We start from the raw sequence: 20,649 nt of genomic DNA on the forward strand, positions 1-20,649 counted from the left end.
TGTGTGCGCATGCCCACTCTTCTTACAGTTGTCAAAGTGCTTTTCCAGAGCGGTCACATAATCAACACGAAAGAAGAAATAAATACTATTCATTTTTTCATTTTTATCGATCTTTAAAAACTGGACACTTAAAGGTAACTGCTACTATGAATTTATTACTTGAAATTGGGTAATTGCATGTAAAAGCCGGTCTATTGTGTGCAGTGGGGGAGGGGAAACAGGAATCTATTTCTCAGACTTTGCTATGTATAAGCGGAAAAACCCTCCAAATCAAATTATACAGGTAGTTATTTAAGGATGTTACATATTGACTTTGTAAATTTTATATTAGTCACTGATTTAGCTTTTGTTTAAAAGATCATATTTATTAAAAGGTGGGTCTTGACCTTGACCGAGTGAATTTAATACAGAAAGTAAAATTTGTATTATTTTTAAAGAACATTCTGAAAAAATGGAGTGTTTTGTTATAATATTTTGAGAATTTAATGAATATAGTATTACTATTAATTAAAGCCATTATAAAAATATTCTGAGTCTAGGTTACTTTTTGGCTTGGAGGTTTAATGCAGTTTAAGCTAAAGGCATTAAAAAAAGTGTTGCATACAAGCAATGAGAATAGCTGGGTGATACTAAAATTATAATCCAGTACATATTTCAGGCATGATGATAAAGCTATTGTAACGAAAATTCTAGCTTATCAAAGTACTCAAATTCCAGAAGTACAATGGTCCACTGCAGCACTGTAAGAAGGAAGTAGGAAAATGTCTCTGTGACCACCCTTTTTGGCAGGGATGGAACTTTGTGCTGTCTGACTCCAAGGTCCACTCTCCTCTCTGTGCTCTATTTATAACACTAATCAAAGCCATTGTTTTAGATAGAGGGAACCAAGGAAAATAAAAGCAATCTGAAGCAATCTTTATTGATAGTAGCAGGCAATCTCTGGTGCATGCTCTGTTATACTGGGCTGGGTTTTTCCTAGGGGAGGGGAAGAGGCAGGGAAGAGAGGAACAGAAAGGAAAGTAATGAAGCTGAGAGAAGTATTTTCTGAAGCTCACTATGTTCTTTGTATATAAAACTTTGAAATGAAAGATGGTATCTGTTAAGTACTTTAATGATAGCTTTAATAAAACAGAACTGTGAATCCAACTTGTCTGTTATCCTTTGTGTAATAGTTAAGAGCAATACCACCTCCATTTTAAGAGTTGTTATTTTGAATAGTCCAAAGGCAGAACTGTTGTATGTCTGAATGCCCTTTACTAATGTCCCAAGGAAGATGCTTCTCCAGTATATGAGTTAATTAACTATATTAAATATATTAATAACTTTATTGCAACTGTACTGAATCATCATCTAAAAATAATTATATGTTTGGTCATAGCTCCTTTAACATTTCAAAATATTTGTTTGCAAGGTCTCAGACCTGTAATATTCAGATATTTAAAGCAATTAAACATATTCTGAGACAAGCTCATTCAGTGGTAACTACATGCATAGAAATCTCTTGGTTTTGAGTGATTACTGTTTTCATCCTTGAGTAAGAAAACAGGTTGTATGACAGAGGTGAATATAGCCCTTCTATGTGAAGTGGAAAATACCATACACTCCTTATATGGCTAAATGAAGCAGTGAGGGTAATGTACTATAATTACAATGTATGAGAATTTGGGACTTTGTACTCCTCTATTTTTAACAGTTGCTAGCATATGGTAATTCAGGGTCGTCAAACCATAGTCTTTCATTGCTAATACTAGTGATAAAAGAATGGATTCTAAATTTGCCAGTCTTGTGACCGAGGCAGCAGCAGGAGGATTCAAAAATGAAAATCTGGCAACCCCAGAATTATCTTGACTGTCTACTTAAATCTCAGATGCATTTTTAAAGTCCCGCCCCCTCTCCATCTCACAGACTCCCGCCCCTCCTCCCTCCCCACCTTCCTCCCTCTGACCTCAAATCCAACCAGAAGCATTTCTCCACTCTGCAGAGAATTTCTCAGGCTCCCGTAGAGACCTGAAATGCCAAGAAGCCAGTAAATCACTTGGGCGGCAGAACTGGAGAGGAGAAAATCGGAGAATAAGCAGAAAACCCACAATCCTTAGAGTAATAAGACGCAAACTCTTCTAAACGTTTCAGTAGGTTTTCTTTTCTTTCTTTTTTCCTTTCTCTCTCTCTCTCTCTCTCTCTCTCTCTCTCTCTCTCTCCTCTCTCTCTCTCTCTCTCTCTCTCTCTCTCTCTCTCTCTCTCTCTCTCTCGTCAGGTTTCTTATATACCAGCCTAGACTCGAACTGGCTAAGTAGTTAAGGCTGACCTTGAATTTTTGATCCTCCTGCCTCTCTCTCCCTCAGAGTACTAGGATTTCAAGCATGCGCCACCACGCCCGGCGATTTTCATCTTTCTAAAAACGGAGGTTTCTTTTATATTAAAACGTCTCCTAACAAAATGGAGTAGCTGCCGCTACTGAGAGGCCAGAGAATGATTGTGCAGCTGAGTTCTTCCAACAAATGCCAAAGATTTTGTCTCTCAAGGTTCGCTGTAGCCAAATGAAACAATCATCCGAAGCAAGAAGGCAGTTTGCTAATCAAGAGGGCTAAGTCGGCTTAAAAATGTTTTTTAAGTGCTCCAGCTGGGGAAGGGGAAAGAGGGTCGTTCGTGTACCAAGTCTTTTTAACCTTGCTGAAGGACGCAGCACTATTTATTGACGTATGCAAATAACTGGGGGAGGGTGGTGCTTGGGAAAAAACAGGAACCAGAATCAGTTTCTCATTGCAGGGTGAACGCTCTGAGTTCCGGTGAAGGGAAAAGAGACGTGGCGAAATTGCTGTCTTTCTGTTTTATAAGCACATCTCTCACTAACACAGAAAAGGGACCGAGACGTCAGAAAGGGTGAAGACGCTCTCACAGTATTTTTAGAGACCTTGCTCGAGCCCTGCAGCTCCCCCCACCCCCAGCCAGACTTGTTCTTCTAAATGCGAGATTATGGATTTGCATTGCAATTGGCTAGTGGCGGTGGCACTGGATTTTCGCAAGTAAAATACCCGCCCGCTTCAGTGAGGGGCATTCATGATCACACTGACAATAACGCATCTCTCTTTCTTCCCGTTTCAGCTGCGCAAACCATGCAGGATGATTTACTGATGGACAAAAGCAAAACCCAGCCCCAGTCTCAGCAGCAGCAGCAGCAGCAGCAGCGGCAGCAGCAGCAGCAGCAGCAGCAGCAGCAGCAACAGCTCCAGCCTGAGCCCGGCGCAGCTGAAGCCCCGTCCACGCCCCTCTCCTCCGAGACCCCCAAGCCCGAGGACAGTAGCGCAGTGCCGGCCCTCAGCCCCGCCTCGGCTCCGCCAGCCCCCAACGGTCCGGACAAGATGCAGATGGAGTCACCGCTCCTGCCGGGCTTGAGTTTCCATCAGCCCCCTCAGCAGCCGCCGCCGCCGCCGCAGGAGCCCGCGGCGCCCGGAGCGTCGCTGTCGCCGTCCTTCGGTAGCACCTGGTCCACGGGCACTACGAACGCGGTGGAGGACAGCTTCTTCCAGGGGATCACCCCAGTCAACGGGACCATGCTCTTCCAAAACTTCCCGCACCACGTCAACCCGGTCTTCGGAGGCACCTTCTCGCCGCAGATCGGCCTGGCGCAGACCCAGCACCATCAGCAGCCACCGCCGCCCGCGCCGCAGCCGCCGCAGCCCGCGCAGCCCCCGCAGGCGCAGCCCTCGCAGCAACGCCGCTCGCCCGCCAGCCCCAGCCAGGCGCCCTATGCGCAGAGGAGCGCCGCCGCCTATGGCCACCAGCCCATCATGACCAGCAAGCCGTCCTCATCCTCGGCCGTCGCGGCTGCTGCGGCCGCGGCCGCTGCCTCTTCGGCCTCGTCCAGCTGGAACACGCACCAAAGCGTGAACGCCGCCTGGAGCGCTCCGTCTAACCCGTGGGGTGGCCTGCAGGCTGGCCGAGATCCTCGCCGCGCGGTCGGCGTGGGCGTGGGTGTAGGTGTGGGGGTGCCCTCCCCGCTTAACCCCATCTCGCCGCTCAAAAAGCCCTTCTCCAGCAATGTGATCGCTCCACCCAAGTTCCCTCGTGCAGCCCCGCTCACCTCCAAGTCTTGGATGGAGGATAACGCTTTCCGGACCGATAATGGTAACAATCTGTTGCCTTTTCAGGTAAAGTCCCTGTGCTCTTGCACACGCCTTCCTCCCGCATGTTTCTCCCCTCTTCCTGGTTATTTTAATCGGCCCACCCGCTGTTATTTAGAAGGCCCAGCAAATTCCAGCATCCCCCAAATCCTCTGGTTCACTAGGACTATTCCACACAATCTGGATAGGGGCGTAGTTGAGGGGACACTGACTGCTTGAGGATAGGAAAGGGCCTTTTTCTTCTAGTTCATTTCTTCCTTCCTGTGCTTGTGCTTTTTATTTTGGCCTTCTTTGACAAATTAAGCCACGAGTGTGTAGTTAGGTGGGGAGTAGTCCTGGGAGGAGTAGGCTGAGATTCCTATCATTTTAAGTAGCTACACATTTTCAGGTTACGCAATACTAGGCTCAAGGTGCCGACCAAAAGCCATCCACGCCCAAATCACCCTGGTTTGTTAACAGCCTTTGAGTGGTGCTGTTTTCAAATAGTTGCAAATGCCCAACTAAACTAATGTGAACACATGTGTTTATGTCTAAGGTGCTGGAACCACTAATGATTAGCATATTGCCCTGTCAGGAAAATTATGAGTGTGAAATTCCAATGAACACTCCGAGCTTTAAGGGACTGAAGTGGAAACAGTAGAACTTTTAGGGGGAACTATTCCCATGTTACTTAAAAGAAGGACTTAGAATTTTTTTTTTCCAGAGGAGAGAGACAATAGGACACGACCTTCAGAGCCATATTGCAATGGAGTCTATTTGCTAACTAGCACTGAAATATTTAAAGCTGCAGTGTCCTTCACCAGTTGGGTTATTTAAGACAATGCAGATCAATTACACCATTTGAAACTGGGCAAAGTGAAAGTCTTGCAACTTTAATGAAAAATGAGTCTTGTGCCTTGGTATTAAATGCCAATGAAAAATCCAGGAAGTGCTCCCGACAAAAAGATTGAATGGACAAAGTGTCCTTGTTTCTGTTGCTTTCTCATGTAGTCTGTAGCCACAGCAGTAGACAGGATCCTGGCGTTTTGGATCAGAAAGGGGAGCTGAGTGTATGTGTCCATTGAGAACATCTGTTGTGCAATAGGCACTTATTTTGGACCTGTGAAGTGATTTGTCCATAAGCTTCTAGGCTCCTGTACAACAGAAAGGCTGGGTGTGGTGGTAAACGTTTGTAGTTCAGCACCGAGGCTGGGCTATGGGATTGGGAGTTCCAGCTCAGTCTGGGTTTCTTAGAAGATCTTGTCTCAAAAAGGAAAGAAAAGGAATCCTTTGGCCCCTGCTGACAGATGATAGACTGGCAGTCTGACAGAGTGTAAGGCTCAGCCTGGCACAGATGGAGCCATCAGTTCGCTGGTCTTCACCTTTCAGGTGTTTGGGGTGAGTTGTATCATTTCGAAGGAAATGAGAATATTGAAAGGATGTCTCTGGGCTAGAGTAAGAATTTTTGTTTTTAACAGTTTAAGGAGACCCATGAAACCTCTAACTTGTGTTTAGGAGAGTTTCGTTGTTTGTGTTTGTGTTTTTCTGGGTGGTTCTCAGGCTGGTGCTTAGTTCCTGATCATGTTGAGCACACTCTTAGTCCTAAGTAGAGGCTTCAGTGAGCAAGGCTCTCACGTGCTTTCAAAAGGGTTCTCCAGGAATAGGGAATTTTAATATTCAGGCACAATTTTAGGTTTGGGGGCAGGCTTTTGTATAGCTTGTGCTTGTCTCAATGTGCTGTTTGCTGAGGGTGACCTTGCACTCCCAAGCCTCTTCCTCGGTCTCCTAGGGCTACAGACTCCTGCTACCACTTTCATATCTTCTTTCTTCCCATTCTAAAGTTTATTTTCCTAACTGGGATTAGTTCTGTGGGTGGAGGGAGGTGAGCAGGACAGGTTCTGCTGTAGTTGGAACTTGGAGGGTTGTCTGCCTCAACGGTTTCTCTTTCTACTCTGAGGCTTTCTATCCAAACCCAATCAGAGAAGATAATCTAAATTCCTTTTTAATGTTTAAAGAATTTGTGAATGTGTGTGTGTGTGAGAGAGAGAGAGAGAGACAGAGAGAGCGAATGTGTGTGTGTGTGTGTGCAAGCTTGCATGCCTGGTGCGTGTTTGGAGATCAGAGGAAAACCTCATGGAATCCATTCTCGCCTTTACCTTTATGTGGGCTCTGGCATCAAACTCTGACCAGTTTTTTTTTTTTTTAATTGAGATAGGGTTTCTCTGTGTAGCCCTGGCTGTCCTGGAACTCACTCTGTAGACCAGGCTGGCCTCAAACTCAGAAATCCACCTGCCTCTGCCTCCCAAGTGCTGGGATCAAAGGTGTGCACCACCACTGCCTAGTTTTTAAGGCAAGGGTTTTTTACTCTCTGAACCATCTTGCCATCTGTCTAAATTCTTGGATTCTCAGAAGTTTATTTAATCTGATTACGATTTTTTTCCTGTTTATTTTGAGACAAGAGGTCTTTCTATGTTTCCAAGGCTGTCGTTGAAAACCTGACTCAAATAGTCCTTTCACCTCTGCCTCTCAAGCAAGGGGATTACAGTTATGAGATGCCGCAATTGGCTACTGAGTGTGGCCAATCTTTATTAATTAGCTCCTTAAAGGGAGCTTGGACCTTCTGGTGATGCATAGCTTTAATCCTAGCACTTTGATGCCAGAGACAGGTGGATCTCTGAGTTCAAGGCTAGTATCATCTACATGGTCAGATCCAGGTCAGCTAGGGCTACACAGAGAAACCCTGTCTTCAAAAACAAAACAAAGCAAAAAAAAAAAAAAACAAGACAAAAAAGGAAAGAAAAAGAAAGTCCAGGGGGAGGGGGAGGAAGAGGAGGAAGAGGAGGAAGAAGAGGTTGGAAAGAATATAATCCAAAATTTCACCAGTCTTGGAGGGGTCCAAGATCTAGCTTTTTTGGTGAAGTGTCTGTCACAGAAGCACATACAGACTTGAATTTTGATCTGAAGCATCCACATTAAGAAACCCTGGGTGCCGTGGCTCATGCTTGTAATCCTAGTACACGGCAGGTGGACACGGAAGGATCTCCCGAGGCTTTCAGCCAGTGCGCGCTCTATTCAGGGAGAGGACCTGTCTCAGAAAACTGAGATTTCATAGAGGAAGACACCAGACACACACACACACACACACACACACACTCTTTCTCCCTCTCTTTCTCCTTTTCCGTCTCTTTCTCTCTCTCCCTCCCTCTTTTTCTCTCCCTCCCTCTCCTCCAATCCCCTGTATGGAGGAGGAGTAGCATGAGGATTGTTAGTGTTTCTCAACAAACCATTTGCCAATGATGCTTCTAAGGCAAAACATAATTGTACTTTGCACTTTTTTTGTTGTTGTGATAGGTGGTAATACTATTGAGTGGGCAAAAATGATCCAGTCATTTGGTTAAAATTAAACATTCTTTTGTTTGGCTTCAAGAAAAATTATATGCACTTTGTGTCTCATTTCTATTTCTTATTTAAAACAGTTCTTTAGGATCTTTTTTTAAAGGTTTTTTTTTTTTTTTAAGTATGTATTTGTCTGTGAGAGTATATGCAATGTATGTGCAGGTACCTGCGTAGGCCAGAAGAGGGCATCTGAGTCCCTAAAGCTAGAATTACGTTCAGTAACCTTCATATGTGGGTGCTAGGGATTGAACCTGGGTTCTGGAAGAATAGTAAGAGTTCTTACCCACTGCACCTCTCCAGTTAGACCTTTATAGTTTTTAAGCAACATTGTATTGAGAATAGTTGGACTGAGTGGTACACACCTGTATTTAGTCAAAAGAAGTTGAGGCAGGAGGATGCTTTGGCCAACATTGTGAAAAATCTGGGTTTTGTTATTGCTGTTGTGTTTTGTTTGAATTTGAAACGGGGTCTCTCTGCATAGATATTCCTGGCTGTCCTTGAACTCAGTACGTAAAGTAGGCTGCCATGGAACTCAGAAATCTCCTGCCTCTGTCTCCTGCATTCCAAGTGCTGGGATTAAAGGCACGTGCCATTATGTCTGGCCAAAATTTGCTTGTTTATTTGTTTGCTTTTCAAGACAGGATTTCCCTGTATATCCCTGGCTTTCCTAGAACTTGTTTTATACACCAGGCTGTCTTCTAACTGAGAGACCTACCTCCCTCTGCCTCCCAAGTACTGAGATTAAAGACGTTCCCTACCACAGCCTGACAAAATCCTGTTTCTTAAAAACAGTTTTAGATTCAGGAGTTATAGTTCATTCCTGTAATTTTAGGACCCAGAGGGCTGGTACAGGAGGATTGCCATGAGTTTGAGGTCATCCTGGGCTACAGAGTAAGATATTGTCTCAATGCAACAAAACAGGTGTAACTAGACCCAGAGACATCATCAATTGGTTGTGCTTTGGCTTATCAGTTTGCCAACATAGTTTATGCTGATAACTTGCCGTCTGTGTGGATGGCCTGTGTGTATGTCTGTAAATGTCCTCCATGCCCTTGGAAGCTGCAAGAGGGCATCGGATCCCCTAGGACTGGAGTAACGGATGGTTGTGAATGACCTTGCTGGTGCTGGGAAGTTCTTTGGAAGAGTAGCCAGTGCTCTTACCCCTGAGTCATTTCTCTAGCTCCATATCAAATATGTTTAAAAAGCAAATTATCTCAGTTCTTAGTGGGCAGAATTTCATGTTTGCACATTTATTTAAATACTTTCTATAGGTCTGGATGTATTTTGTTTCTTTAAATTGAAAAGGTTTTCTTTGTGTTTTGTTTTATGAAACAGTTTTACTGTATAGCCCCGACTGGCCTAGAGCTCACCAAAGTCCTCCTGTCTTTCTGCCTTTTAAAATCTGGGGTTAAAGGTGTGTACCACCATGCCGGTCTGATTTTTGTTTTGCTGTCGTTTGGAGCCAGTCCCACCATTAGCCAAGATTGGCCTGGAACCTCCTTTTCCGCTTCTTCCTTCTGGAGGCTTAAATTACAGGAATGCATCTCCATACCTGGACTAAATTGAGATAGTTAATTTATTGAATGCTGATTTTCTAAAAGATTTTATCTTACTATGTATGTATGTATGTATGTATGTATGTATGTATTTTGTTTTGGTTTTTCCAGGCAGAGCGACTCTGACTATCCTGAAACTCACTCTGTAGTCCAGGCTGGCTTCAAATTCACCGATTCACCTGCCTTAGCCTGGAATTAAAGTTGGATCCACTGGAGCTATAGTTGGAGGTGGTTGCTAGTGGCCTGTCTCCTAGGTACTGGGAACCAAACTTGGCTTCTTTGCAAGAGTAGTATGTGCTCTTAACTTCTGAGGCATCTCTCTTGACTCTATTTTCAGTTTTTGATCATTACGTTTTATTTTGAGGTAGAGATGGACTTATGTAGTCCAGACTGTCCTGAATCTCACTGTATAGTTCAGGTTTGCCTTCAACTCAAGGGGGCCATCTGCCTCAGCCCTTAAAGTGCTTGAATTATAAAATGTGAGCCACCAGGTATGGCTCTTTAATTTTCATTCATTTTAACAGGCTCCTTGTGCAAAGAGACTAATGTATCTATTTGCAAGACAGGGTTTTTTTTTTTATAGTCCAGGATAGCTTCAAACTTGCTTATATAGCCAAAGCTGACTAGGATCCTTCTGTCTCCATTTCCTAAAGGCTGCTTCAAGCATATCAGTTGGTTTGCAATTTTACTTCCCTCTCTTTTGACATTTCTTACCACCACAGTAACCTTATTAGGTGGTTTGTTCTGTAAAGCAATCACTGTTTTCAGTGTGGCTTTCCTTATTCTAATAAATGTGATTGGTTTTCCTGCCTTGAGGTGGCTGCTGCCTTAGGGATTACTTGTATCTAAAAGCTGTTTCATTTCTGTAAATAAGTAAGGTTCTAAGATGTGAGTGATGTCATTGGGGTCATAGAACTTGAGCAATTTTATTGTGATGTGTCTGTAACTTCCTGCAGTGCTGGTGCTGTCAGAATTCATTTAAGTCAGGTTTTCTTTGAATTCCAAAGGAATTTTGTGATAGAATTATTTAATGAGGCTTTGATGTTTATTTTGTGTGTGCATATATGTGTGGGTATACTTGTTTATTCACAGGTTTGTTCACCCTTGTGTGTGAATTTGGAGGCCAGAGGTCAATTTTTGGGGTCTTCCTCTATTTGCTGGTCATTTTAATTGTTGAGACAGGGTCTTTCATTGAACATGACACTAGGCTAGTCACTAAGCACCCAGGATGTGCCTTTTTTTCTGCCTCTCTCCATCCCTTAAACTGGGATTTCAGGCAGGGGCCACTATGCCCACCTTTAATGCAGGTGCTGAGCTCCCGTTGCTCTTCTCCCTGGGTCCCAGGTTCTGGGCCACAGGTGTGTGCCACCCTTCTCAGGATGGGAGGATATAGGGGGTATGGGGAGGTTGGAGAGGAACAGGGTCTTGCCTTTCAGTCCAGTTCAGTCTCAAATTTAAAAATTTTCCACTTCATTGGGGTTGTAGGCAATCACAACCACTGCTGGCTTCATTGAAGTTCTCTATTAGGTTGGTGCATCTTGGTGATGTGTCTCATCAGCAGAGCTCAAGAACAGTGGGACTTTCCAGAAAGGGAACTACGCACTTGCACCACTCTGTGTTATGAGGCAGGAGAGCCTATGTGCATATGAAAGGACTAGAACCGAGGTATTCTGTCTATGTGGTAAATTTAGATTTGAGCAACATTGTTGTCCAAGAAAGTTTAAAAGGGACTTTTGAAAGCATTTAATCTCTGAACATAGAGTTCACTTTACAGAGTAGAAAATCAGGTTTTTACTATGTGACTTGCCCAAGTTCAGGTGGGTAGGTTAGGTCTAAAGTAGGGTTTGGATTCAACTCTGTATCACAATTATGTGAGCAAAATATGTGAATATTTCTTCATCTATAAAATGGAAATTACGATAATTTATTTTGAGTTGGGTTATAGTAATTGTTACTGTCATGACGATCAGTTTCTCTGTGTAAACATATCACAGTATAAATGGCCAGTGTTTTCATTTAGTGACATCTATTGAATAACTTAAATTTTGTATAATGTTATTTATTATTATTTTCTGTTTGCTTAGGATTGTGTTCTAATAGGATGGGTGCATAAACAAAATCTATATATCTCAAATTACCATATAATGCCATGTATTGTTCTTTCCTATGATATTATTCTCCCACATAATTCTATGTTTTCTCTTTTTCTATGTGATAGTATCAAAGGCTCTAGACCTGGTTGATAATGCAATATTTCCCTATGGGCCAGGCAATCATTTCATATGTAGCTTTCTTGAGGTGAAAGGCTGTTGTCTTCATCATGTTGATTGGGAAATTCAGGGCCAGTACATTTGTATTGTTTGCTCAAGATCTCATAGATAGTAATTCATTAATTTGGGATTTGAAACCAGGCACTCTGCCCATTGGAGTGCGCCTTTAATGACAGCACTCACAGAAGCAGGTAGATAGATCTCTGTGAGTTTGAGACCAGTTTGGTCTCCACAGTGAGTTCCAGGACAGCCAGGTCCTTGTCTCAAACAAAATAGCACAATAGAAAATCTAAGCCCTGTCCCTCCAGTTATGGCTGTTCTTGTTCCTCTGTACTGCCTCTGTACAGCAGCACGATGTATATGAAGGCACCAGATTGAATTTATACTTCATCTTATGAGGGGCCCTGGAGATTCAAAACATTTTTTAATTATGTGATCAAGTTATATAACAATAAAAATGTTATTTCTAAAGTAAATATTTTATTCAAAGTTGCATCAGAAATCAAATCTTCGACATTTTTGAAGAGACTACAATTATAGTTATTAGTATTATATAGTATAAATTTCTTTCTTTTTTTTTTTTAAGACAGGATCTTACTTTGTCCCTCTTGGCTGGCTTGGAACTATACACAGAGCAGGTCGGCTGGGATTAAAGGTGTGTCACCATGTCTGGCCCACACAACTTTTTAAAGAAAAGTTTATTGAGAGTTATTTGCGGAGGCATACACCTTTAATCCCAGGCTGAGATAGGTATATCTCTCTGACTTCAAGGCCAGCCAGGTATACATAGTGAGTTCAGGACAACCAGGACTATGTAAATAGACCCTGCTTTAAAAAAAAAAAAAAAAAAGAATAGTTTATTGCTTACATGTAAGAGAGTAGTGGGTGGACAGTAACTAGGCTACCACCTGCAGCCTTTAAAGCTTTATAGAAGTAGAAGAAGAAAACTGTATTGGTGATGCACACATTGCCACTTAAATTGTAAGACTCTGGCGAGCCTTAACTTACTGGAGAGCCCCCCAGTGAACAACTCGAGTCGGCAATCGATGCAAAAGCAAGAGGAATTTTATTGTTCTAGCATGCTGGGGTCACCCTGCATGTGAAGGAGAGAGAACACCCCTGTGCAGCTGGGTCTGCAAGTTTTTATACAGTTTCAGAGTGGCAGCCATTAGGCACAATGTGATTGGCAGAACAGTGTGACTGTTAAACTGATTGGTCTTTAGGTGGCAAGGACTTCCCTTGTTTGTAGGTGGCAGAATGTGTCTATATGCTTCTGCGCCAACCCTGCCTGCAGGTGGCTGATGGCCTGGCTTTCCCCCACCCTGCATGTCTGGGGAATGTAATTAGCTTTAGCTTCCAGAGGGGAAGGGTGCCTATGTGCTCTGTGACCTTTCTCTTCCAGGAGGGGAGAGGGTCTAGTGGAATTTTCTAAAGTTCCTGAGCTGACCTCTTCAAACATTAGTAGTCACCAATGCTTTCCCTATTAATTTATATATTTTTGGAAAAATTTCAAATTATTTCCCATCTTACATCTTTATTTCATTTTTGCTTCATTCCAACTTAGATAAGAATATAAAAAATTCTATCTTTTTTAGTTTGTATCTAGTTAATGTCAGTGTTAACAAGAAATCCCTTATGTGAGTTGTGAGACAAAAATAACATTATACATACTATCCATTGTAAATACTGATAGACGTATGCGTGCCCTGCGTGCCCTGCGTGTGTGACGTCGGGGTCTGCCTTCCTCCCCCAAAGCATTGAAAAATAAATGTGTTAACTCAGAATTTTTATATAATGAGCATCTTTTTTTTTTTAATTCTCCTCTAGTAACAACAAACAGACAAATGGGGCTGAGGGATGGCTCGTGCTGAGGACCAGAGTTAGTTTCATTGCACTAATGTCAGATGGCATCTGACCACCTAGACATAGCTGCAGCCCCAGGGCATCTGTCACCTTTGCCCTCTGCTGGCACTAGCACTTATGTCCACAAACCTACATATAGACCCAAATATATACATTTTAAGAAGACTATCTCAAAAACTAAACTAAAACAAAAAGCTCACAGATATCTTCCAGATTAACTATCTTTTCAGGAAGCAATATTAATCATCTAGTTTATCTTAAAATAAGATAAATATAAGGAATGATATTTAAAAGTGAAGTTCGCCTCTAGTTGATTTCTTTGTTGTTGAGAGCAGTAATACAGTCTCATGGAACCCAGGCTGACTTCAAATTGTATATATCTGAAAACTGTATATATCTGAGGACGACCTAGAATTTATCTTCCTGTCTCTGTCACCCAAATGGTAAGATTGCAGGTGTGCACCACTGAGCATGTTTTCTAGTTGTTACTTTTATTGCTGTTCTAATGCAAAACTGCAGAAGTTCTAACCAACCCCAGACTGTTTCAGAATCCATTATTATGTAGTTGACAGCAAAGGTTCATTATCTGTATTCTATTTGAAAGGGCCTGAGAGAAGATGACATAGTACAGTGCTTGCAACTCAGTTGTCCGTATCTAAATGTTTTTAGTATTAGTAAATTAGTAAATTACTAAAAATTAGTAAATTTTACACCAATGTAAAAGCCAGACTGAAAGCTGGCCAGTGGTAAGTAAGGCATGTCTTACATCCCAGTACTCAGTAGGCAGAGGCAGCAAAGGCAGTAGAGGCAGGCAGCTCTCTTGAGTTTGAGGTCAGCTTGGTCTATAGAGTGAGCCCCAGGACAACCAGGCCCATACAGAGAAATCCTGTCTCAAAAAACAAACAAACCAACAAAACAAAGAGCCAGACTAAAAAAAAGTCTTCCGTATATGTACTGACTTACCCTTACACAGGATCACATATACACACACACACACACACACACACACACCGCCCCCCAAACTCAACTCTTCTTCATTATACAAAAAAGAGGGGTGAGGCTAGGAAAGACAAGATTTTTCTATGCTACTGAAACATTAGGGATTTAAATTGTATACTCCAAAGTTGCATGTTGAAAAGTGGTTAACTTTTGTATAAACTACAACTTTGCAGTGAGTTAGTGTAACAGTACCTCACATACAATGTTTAAACTATCTGCCCTCTCTTTTGATGCTCTTTTCTACTTTTGTAGCCTTTTCCTTTGGCAGTTTGGAATGAAGAAGACATTGCTTGAACTTTGACACTGTGGTGATCAGTGACAAGTCACTCATTCAGTGATTCCTTTATCTCTGTAAAAGTAAAGAGAGACTACATTCTGGTTTGCTTTATGAGAGAATGTGGCAGTGCTATTACGATTAGATACTATTAACTATTATTCAAGTACTGTTATGTCTCTTGGGTACCTCTGAAATTTTAGTCTAAATTCAAGCTCAGTGGGAGAAAGGTTGTTGCTGTTTTATACCTCAGAAGTAATACCCTGATTCTGTAATCAGAGAAGTCCAGCATGTTCTCCCTTTGTTATGGTCACTGTTTGTTGTTTTTAGGGACGAAAGTCCTACTATAGGTTGAGCTGACCTAGAACTCACTATAGTCTAAGCCTTACAATCTCTCTTAGCCTTAGGCTTGATGGCTTGATATCTACTGTGTGTGTGTGGGGGGGGCACTTTCCAACACCTTCCAACTAGGCTTCTAACTCCAGTCCGGTACATGTGTATTTTGGAAAGGCAGTCATGCTTCTGAAGGGTGGGGAGTGTAATGAGATGTGTAACTACTTGCTGCTGCTTAACACTTAAAGGCTTCAGGGAAGAGTTTCCCTTTCTCTAAGTAAACATTTTAATTGATAATGAGGGAAATATTTGTATACAATTTCCTTCCTACTACAAGTGTTAATTTTCAATTTTTTTTTTAGAGATACCAATGCTCCAGCTGGAAGCTCTTACGATACTTTCTAGAGGCTATATCTGTGTTTCTGATGGGGGGAGCTAGTGTGGTTGTAAGGGGTCGATACAGGATAGTCTGTAGTTTGACTCATGACAAGTTGGACAATGTGAGGATTTAGGTAATGTAGTCATAAATAAAGTGGACTTGCAGTGGAAGGCAGACTCATAAATTTCCCATAAGTGTTGTTTATAGTCTTCTAGGTAGGTTGTTCTGTGGGAGGTCAAATGATCTATTTCACTTGTTTGCATGTGTGTATGTTGTGTATGTGTTCTTGCACATGGGTGTTTGAGCTGGTCTCACAGTGTAGCCCTGGATGATGTAACACTGTAGGTCAGGTTGTTCTGAACTCGTAGTACTTCTACCCTGGCTTCTTGAATACTGAGCCTATAGGCATATACTACTGTATTTAGCTTCTTTAGTGCTCTTTATATGTGCTGGATAAACTTCCTTGAGTGAAACTACTCTCATAGTTGAAATAGAAAAGTCCTAGTGAACTGAAATACTATAATAACTCAGATCCTTGGAATAAAGCCTATTTTTCTTTCCTGAGAGCACTATTATACAATTTTCAGAAATAATACGTATTATGACATGAATCTCTGGGCATATCTCAGAAGAGAGACACAAATGAGCTTTTTATATCATTTGAAATGATTTGCAATTTTCAAAAAAAGAAATGATTATACAATTAATACACACAAACATGAGGAAACACTATGTGCTATGTATTTGTTGCTGTGCAGTCCAGGGCTTGTTGGACAAGGTGCCTCCTACATTAGCGTCCAGAGAGCTGGCATTGTAGAGATGTACTACCACGTTCAGCTGAAATGTTTCCTTTTCTCACTCTGTAGTGCAGACTGGCCTTGAACTCATATCGACCTGCCTCTGGCTCTTGAGTTAAAGGTGTGCACACCTTGTCCAGCCCAATCACCTTATTCTTTTGGAGTTAATTTATTCTTTCATGGTGATCTGGTTTATTCTTGATTTCTTGTCCTATTATTAATAATAGAACTGAGTAGAGTTAGTGTCAGGATGTCTCTCATAACTCTGAGAAATACTTAGAGGGCTGATATGACGGCTGAGTGGGTAAGGGTCTTGCTACAGAAGCTTGATGCTCTGCATTCAGTCCAGAGAGTCCGTGCACAAGGAGGTGGAAGGGGGACTCTGCTCCATGAAGCTGCTCTCTGGCTTCATCATGCACACCAACACAATAGTAATTAATAAACTGACTTAAAAATCATAAGGAGATGTTATGGCTTGTACATGCTTGGTCCAGGAAGTGGCACTATTAGGTGTAGCCTTGTTGGAGTAGGTGTACCACTATAGGCGTGGGCTAGCTGCCTGGAAGCCAGTATTCTGCCAGCAGTCTTCAGATAAAGATGTAGAACTCTCAGCTCCTGCTGCACCATGCCTGCCAGGATGCTGCCATAATGATAATGGACTGAATCTCTGAACCTGTAAGCCAGCTCCAATCAAATGTCCTTTATAAGACTTGCCCTGATCATGGAGTCCATTCACAACAGTACATCCCTAACTAAGGAGAAAATGGTTGTATAATAGTTTGACTAAAAGCAGATAGTAGTAGACCTTTCAGCTAGACAGCTTTCTCATTGTGTGAGACTGGGAGACAGAGTTATAAAAGAGCTAAGGATTTAGAATATTTTTAAATTTACAAACAATAGAGCCAGGCGGTGGTGGAGCACACCTGTAATCCTAGCACTTGGGAGGCAGAGGCAGGTGGATTTCTGAGTTTGAGGTCAGCCTGGTCTACAGAGTGAGTTCCAGGACAGCCAGGGCCTCAAAGAGAAACACTGTCTCGAAAAACCAAAAAAAGAAAAAAAAAAAAACCAAAACAATAAAAATTTCTTTTTCATAGTTCTTGGGATAGAAAGTTTGATCAAGACACTGTCTTTGTGAAGGCTTCTCTGCGTCTTGATAGTGGGGTACATTCTGTGTTCTTGTGTGCAGGAAGAGGAGACTTTGAATCTCAGGTAATAGGGCCGGATGAGGGTAGAGAGTATTTTAGAAGAAGCATCTTAGTGTTCTGACAGTCTGAGCCCTTGCTTACCGTCCAGGAGTCCTAGATCTTAGTTTTCAAATCATCATCAAAATAACAGCAACAAAAATTTCCATATTATATAAAAAATTAAAAAAAATCTGGAAAGAAAATCTTTAAGCTTTATGAAGTTTCACATGTATGCAAATAAATCAAGTAAAGCTAAAGTGTGTGTATATATAAACTGGATGTGCCCAGAAGTGCCTCCTTTATAGTCTGGCAATGTTTTTCTTCCTTTAACAATGGGTTATAAACTAGGTACTGGAGGACTGAAGCGAGAGGACCAGTGAAGTTTATGGTCCACTGCAACTGCATCATTTGTGGTTTCCTAATAGAGTCAGATAGAAGGTTAAGGGGAGTGAGCTGTTATGGCATTTTTGTTAACTGAAAACTTTACATTGGCTTCTTTTTGTCAAGTTTGCTCAAAATCACCATTCATGTATTCTGTCATTTGGCTGTTATATCATCACTTTGGTTTTCCTCTCCAGACAGAAACAGCTAGCACAGATTCAGTAGACCAGGGGGCCAGCCCTGGCCACACTCTTCTCAAGGGCGTCATCTTATTTGATCCTTACAGGTCCTTGTAAGTTAAGGATAATGACCCTCACTGAGACTTAGTTTGTGCGGCAGCAGTAGGAAGGGAAGCTCAGTCCTTGTAACTCTTGTTGTCCTCAGTGCTTTGCCCCTGGTCTTGTCCCTTGTTAGTGTAGTAGACCTTCTCCATTCCCCCTCACCCCCTTTCCCAAGGCCACATTGTTTGTAGCACTTAACCTCTGAAGTGAGCAATTTTGCCTCACTTTTTTGTAACTGAGGGCCCTCTGCCACATTAGAAAGTGGAGTATACAAGGGCAAGGACCTTTTTACTGCAGTGTCTCCATAGCTTGTGCCAGTAACCTGGGAGACTTTAAATACATAAGTATTTTCTGCATATGTTAGCTTTTCACAGTTGTAGATAATTGATAATAAATTTATTGGTGAGTTTCCATGTAGTTACCAATGAAAAATAATTTAACTTCTGTAAACACTTCACGGCTTACCAGAGTTTGACTACTAGGGATGAAGCTGGTCTTATTCCACTCCTAGATGTGTATTAAAATAAAAAATAATGAGGCCTAAAATAGAATATGATATGCCCACAGAACCAAAGGAAAGCAATGATTAAATTTATGTGTAGTGCCTAGAAAACTTTCAGGAAATCTTCATAGTTTAAAGTATTTTCAATTTTTAAAATAATTTTTGAAAATAATCCTCTTTACATACTGATCCATGTTGCTGGTCCAGTTAGCCATCTGTCCTTCATCCAGCCATTTACCCATCCGTTCACCCACTCACACATCTGTCCATCTGTCTGTGTGCCTGCTACCTGTTTGTCCATCCATCCATCTATCCATCTACCTATCTGTCTATCCATCCATCCTTCCTCCCTTCTTTCCTTTTTTTATTTTTTGTTTTTTGGAGACAGGGTCTTACTATATACTCTGCTTTCTGAGTACTGGGACTGGGCTGGACAGATGGCTGAGGGGTTAAGAGCACTGACTGTTCTTCCAGAGGTCCTGAGTACAATTCCCAGCAACCACATGGTGGCTTACAACCATATGTAATGGGATCTGATGCCCTCTGCTGGTGTGTCTGAAGACAGCTACAATGTGCTCATAAATAAATAAATCTTAAAAAAAAAAAAAAAAAGCCGGGCAGTGGTTGACACACGCCTGTAATCCCAGCACTCTGGGAGGCAGAGGCAGGTGGAATTCTGAGTTTGAGGCCAGCCTGGTCTACAGAGTGAGTTCCAGGACAGCCAGGGCTATACAGAGAAACCCTGTCTTGGAAAAAAAAAAATCAAAAGAAAAGGAAGCAAACTTTAGTTTTTAATGACTAAACACAGATTGTCATAAATGGCTTTGGCCATCTTAGCACTTGATGTAGAATAGAATGGGCGGAGTCCGATAGTCAACAAGAGGATGGCACCATGATTCCTTATTGAGCAACAGGAGGAGCAGGAGCATCAACAAGAAAGAGCCTGGTGTACTGAACAGAGCAGAAGATCTGGGACAGGAGTGATGCAGCAGGCAGGGAACCAGCTTACAGGACGTTGTGGCGTCTGTGCTTCAACCTTGGTGGTGCTAGGCTGCCAGAGCCTTCCTTACACATGCATTCTTTACCTGTAAGCTGCCCTGCAAATGCTCACTGAAGGAAGACTTTGTAAAATGTACTTATTATTTGTGTGTGTTCACATGCATTATGGCACATATGTGGACGTCAGAGGACGGCCTGTGGAGCAGGTTCCCTTCCTTCACCTTTGTGGAGTTCTAGGGATTGAATCCCGGCCATCAGACAAGCTCCTTTTCTACTGAGCCATCTCATGCATGGATTCTAAAGATGAGAAGCATGTGCACTGTGAGGCTGCTGGGTTAATGACTGAAGGGATTACATTTTCTATTCAGAAAGACTACTCTAGGGTATAGGTTGTCAGGAACTAAACACAGGTGAAGAATCAGTTGGTTGGAAGGAAGGAATGGTCTCAAGAAATAACTAGGAGGGACAGTTATGTATAGGGAATAAAAAAATATGGATATAGAGATGTACCTATAATGGCTCCTGAGTTTAAATATTGGGAAAATAATTCAGAGGTGAAAGTGCTTAATAGTGGCAGGTGAGAATGGTCAGGTCTTACAGACCAGCTGGATTTCAGAGAAGCGAAGCCTTACCTAGTGCAGACGGTTCATGACACTGATAGAACTCTGAGTCTGAGAGGAGTAAGTAGCTCTAAGTCAGGAACTTTTTTTTTTTTTTTTTTGGCCTGGTTTTTTAATACCCTGATAATTTAGAGTTTGTTAGTTGATTAGTCATCTTGTTTGTAGATTATAGCGTGGCACTGCAAAGAACTGTAAGTAATTGCTTACCAATCAATCACATGGGAAGATCATAGAGAATAAAAGAAATGAAACTTGGCATGTTTAAATTGAATGAACTCACTGGGAGGTACTGGTAATTTGGCTAATCTGAACATTGTAAATAAAACCTTAACAAAATTGACATTTGACTTTCGAGTTTAGTTCTGTTACATTAATGTATGGCCTAGTTTTGTTTCTGTCTACGTGTTTATGAATAACAGAGTCTCACATAGTCCAGACTCTGCTGCCTCAGACTCTCTGTGTAACTAAGTATGACTGAATTTCTGATACTTCTGCCTCTGTTTCCTGCCTCTGGAGTTGCACGTGTGCATTGCTGTGCTCAACTAGGTGAACTTTGATACAACAGTTTAAGGTAATGTTTGACAAGGCTCTGCACTGCCTGTTCAAGATGAACTCGTCAAGGAACAAAAAGAAATTAATTAATTCATTTATTTATTTATTCTTTCTTTTATTCCTAGAGTCGTCCATAGCCGAGGTTGACCTCAAACTGTATAAC

The 20,649-nt window shown here is 42.0% G+C and overlaps 1 protein-coding gene across 9 annotated transcripts in view; it reads left to right on the forward strand.

Moving 5' to 3' along the window:
- The window catches only part of Cpeb3 (cytoplasmic polyadenylation element binding protein 3), a 185,448-nt gene that overhangs the window by 29,404 nt on the left and 135,395 nt on the right, over window positions 1–20,649 (forward strand). For 4 of the 9 annotated variants that reach the window (XM_052186656.1, XM_052186680.1, XM_052186657.1 and 1 more), the window contains exon 2: window positions 3,103–4,148. In XM_052186656.1, the coding sequence (XP_052042616.1) occupies window positions 3,114–4,148 (1,035 nt within the window). In that variant the 5' untranslated portion in view covers window positions 3,103–3,113. Of the gene's footprint in view, window positions 1–85; window positions 135–1,994; window positions 2,130–2,768; window positions 2,881–2,923; window positions 3,024–3,102; window positions 4,149–20,649 lie in introns of those variants that run through there. The other 5 variants (XM_052186673.1, XM_052186666.1, XM_052186663.1 and 2 more) reach the window with 5 other exon arrangements.

Source organism: Apodemus sylvaticus, chromosome 1 (assembly GCF_947179515.1).
Source record: "Apodemus sylvaticus chromosome 1, mApoSyl1.1, whole genome shotgun sequence".
In the NCBI taxonomy this organism is placed as follows: Eukaryota; Metazoa; Chordata; class Mammalia; order Rodentia; family Muridae; genus Apodemus; species Apodemus sylvaticus.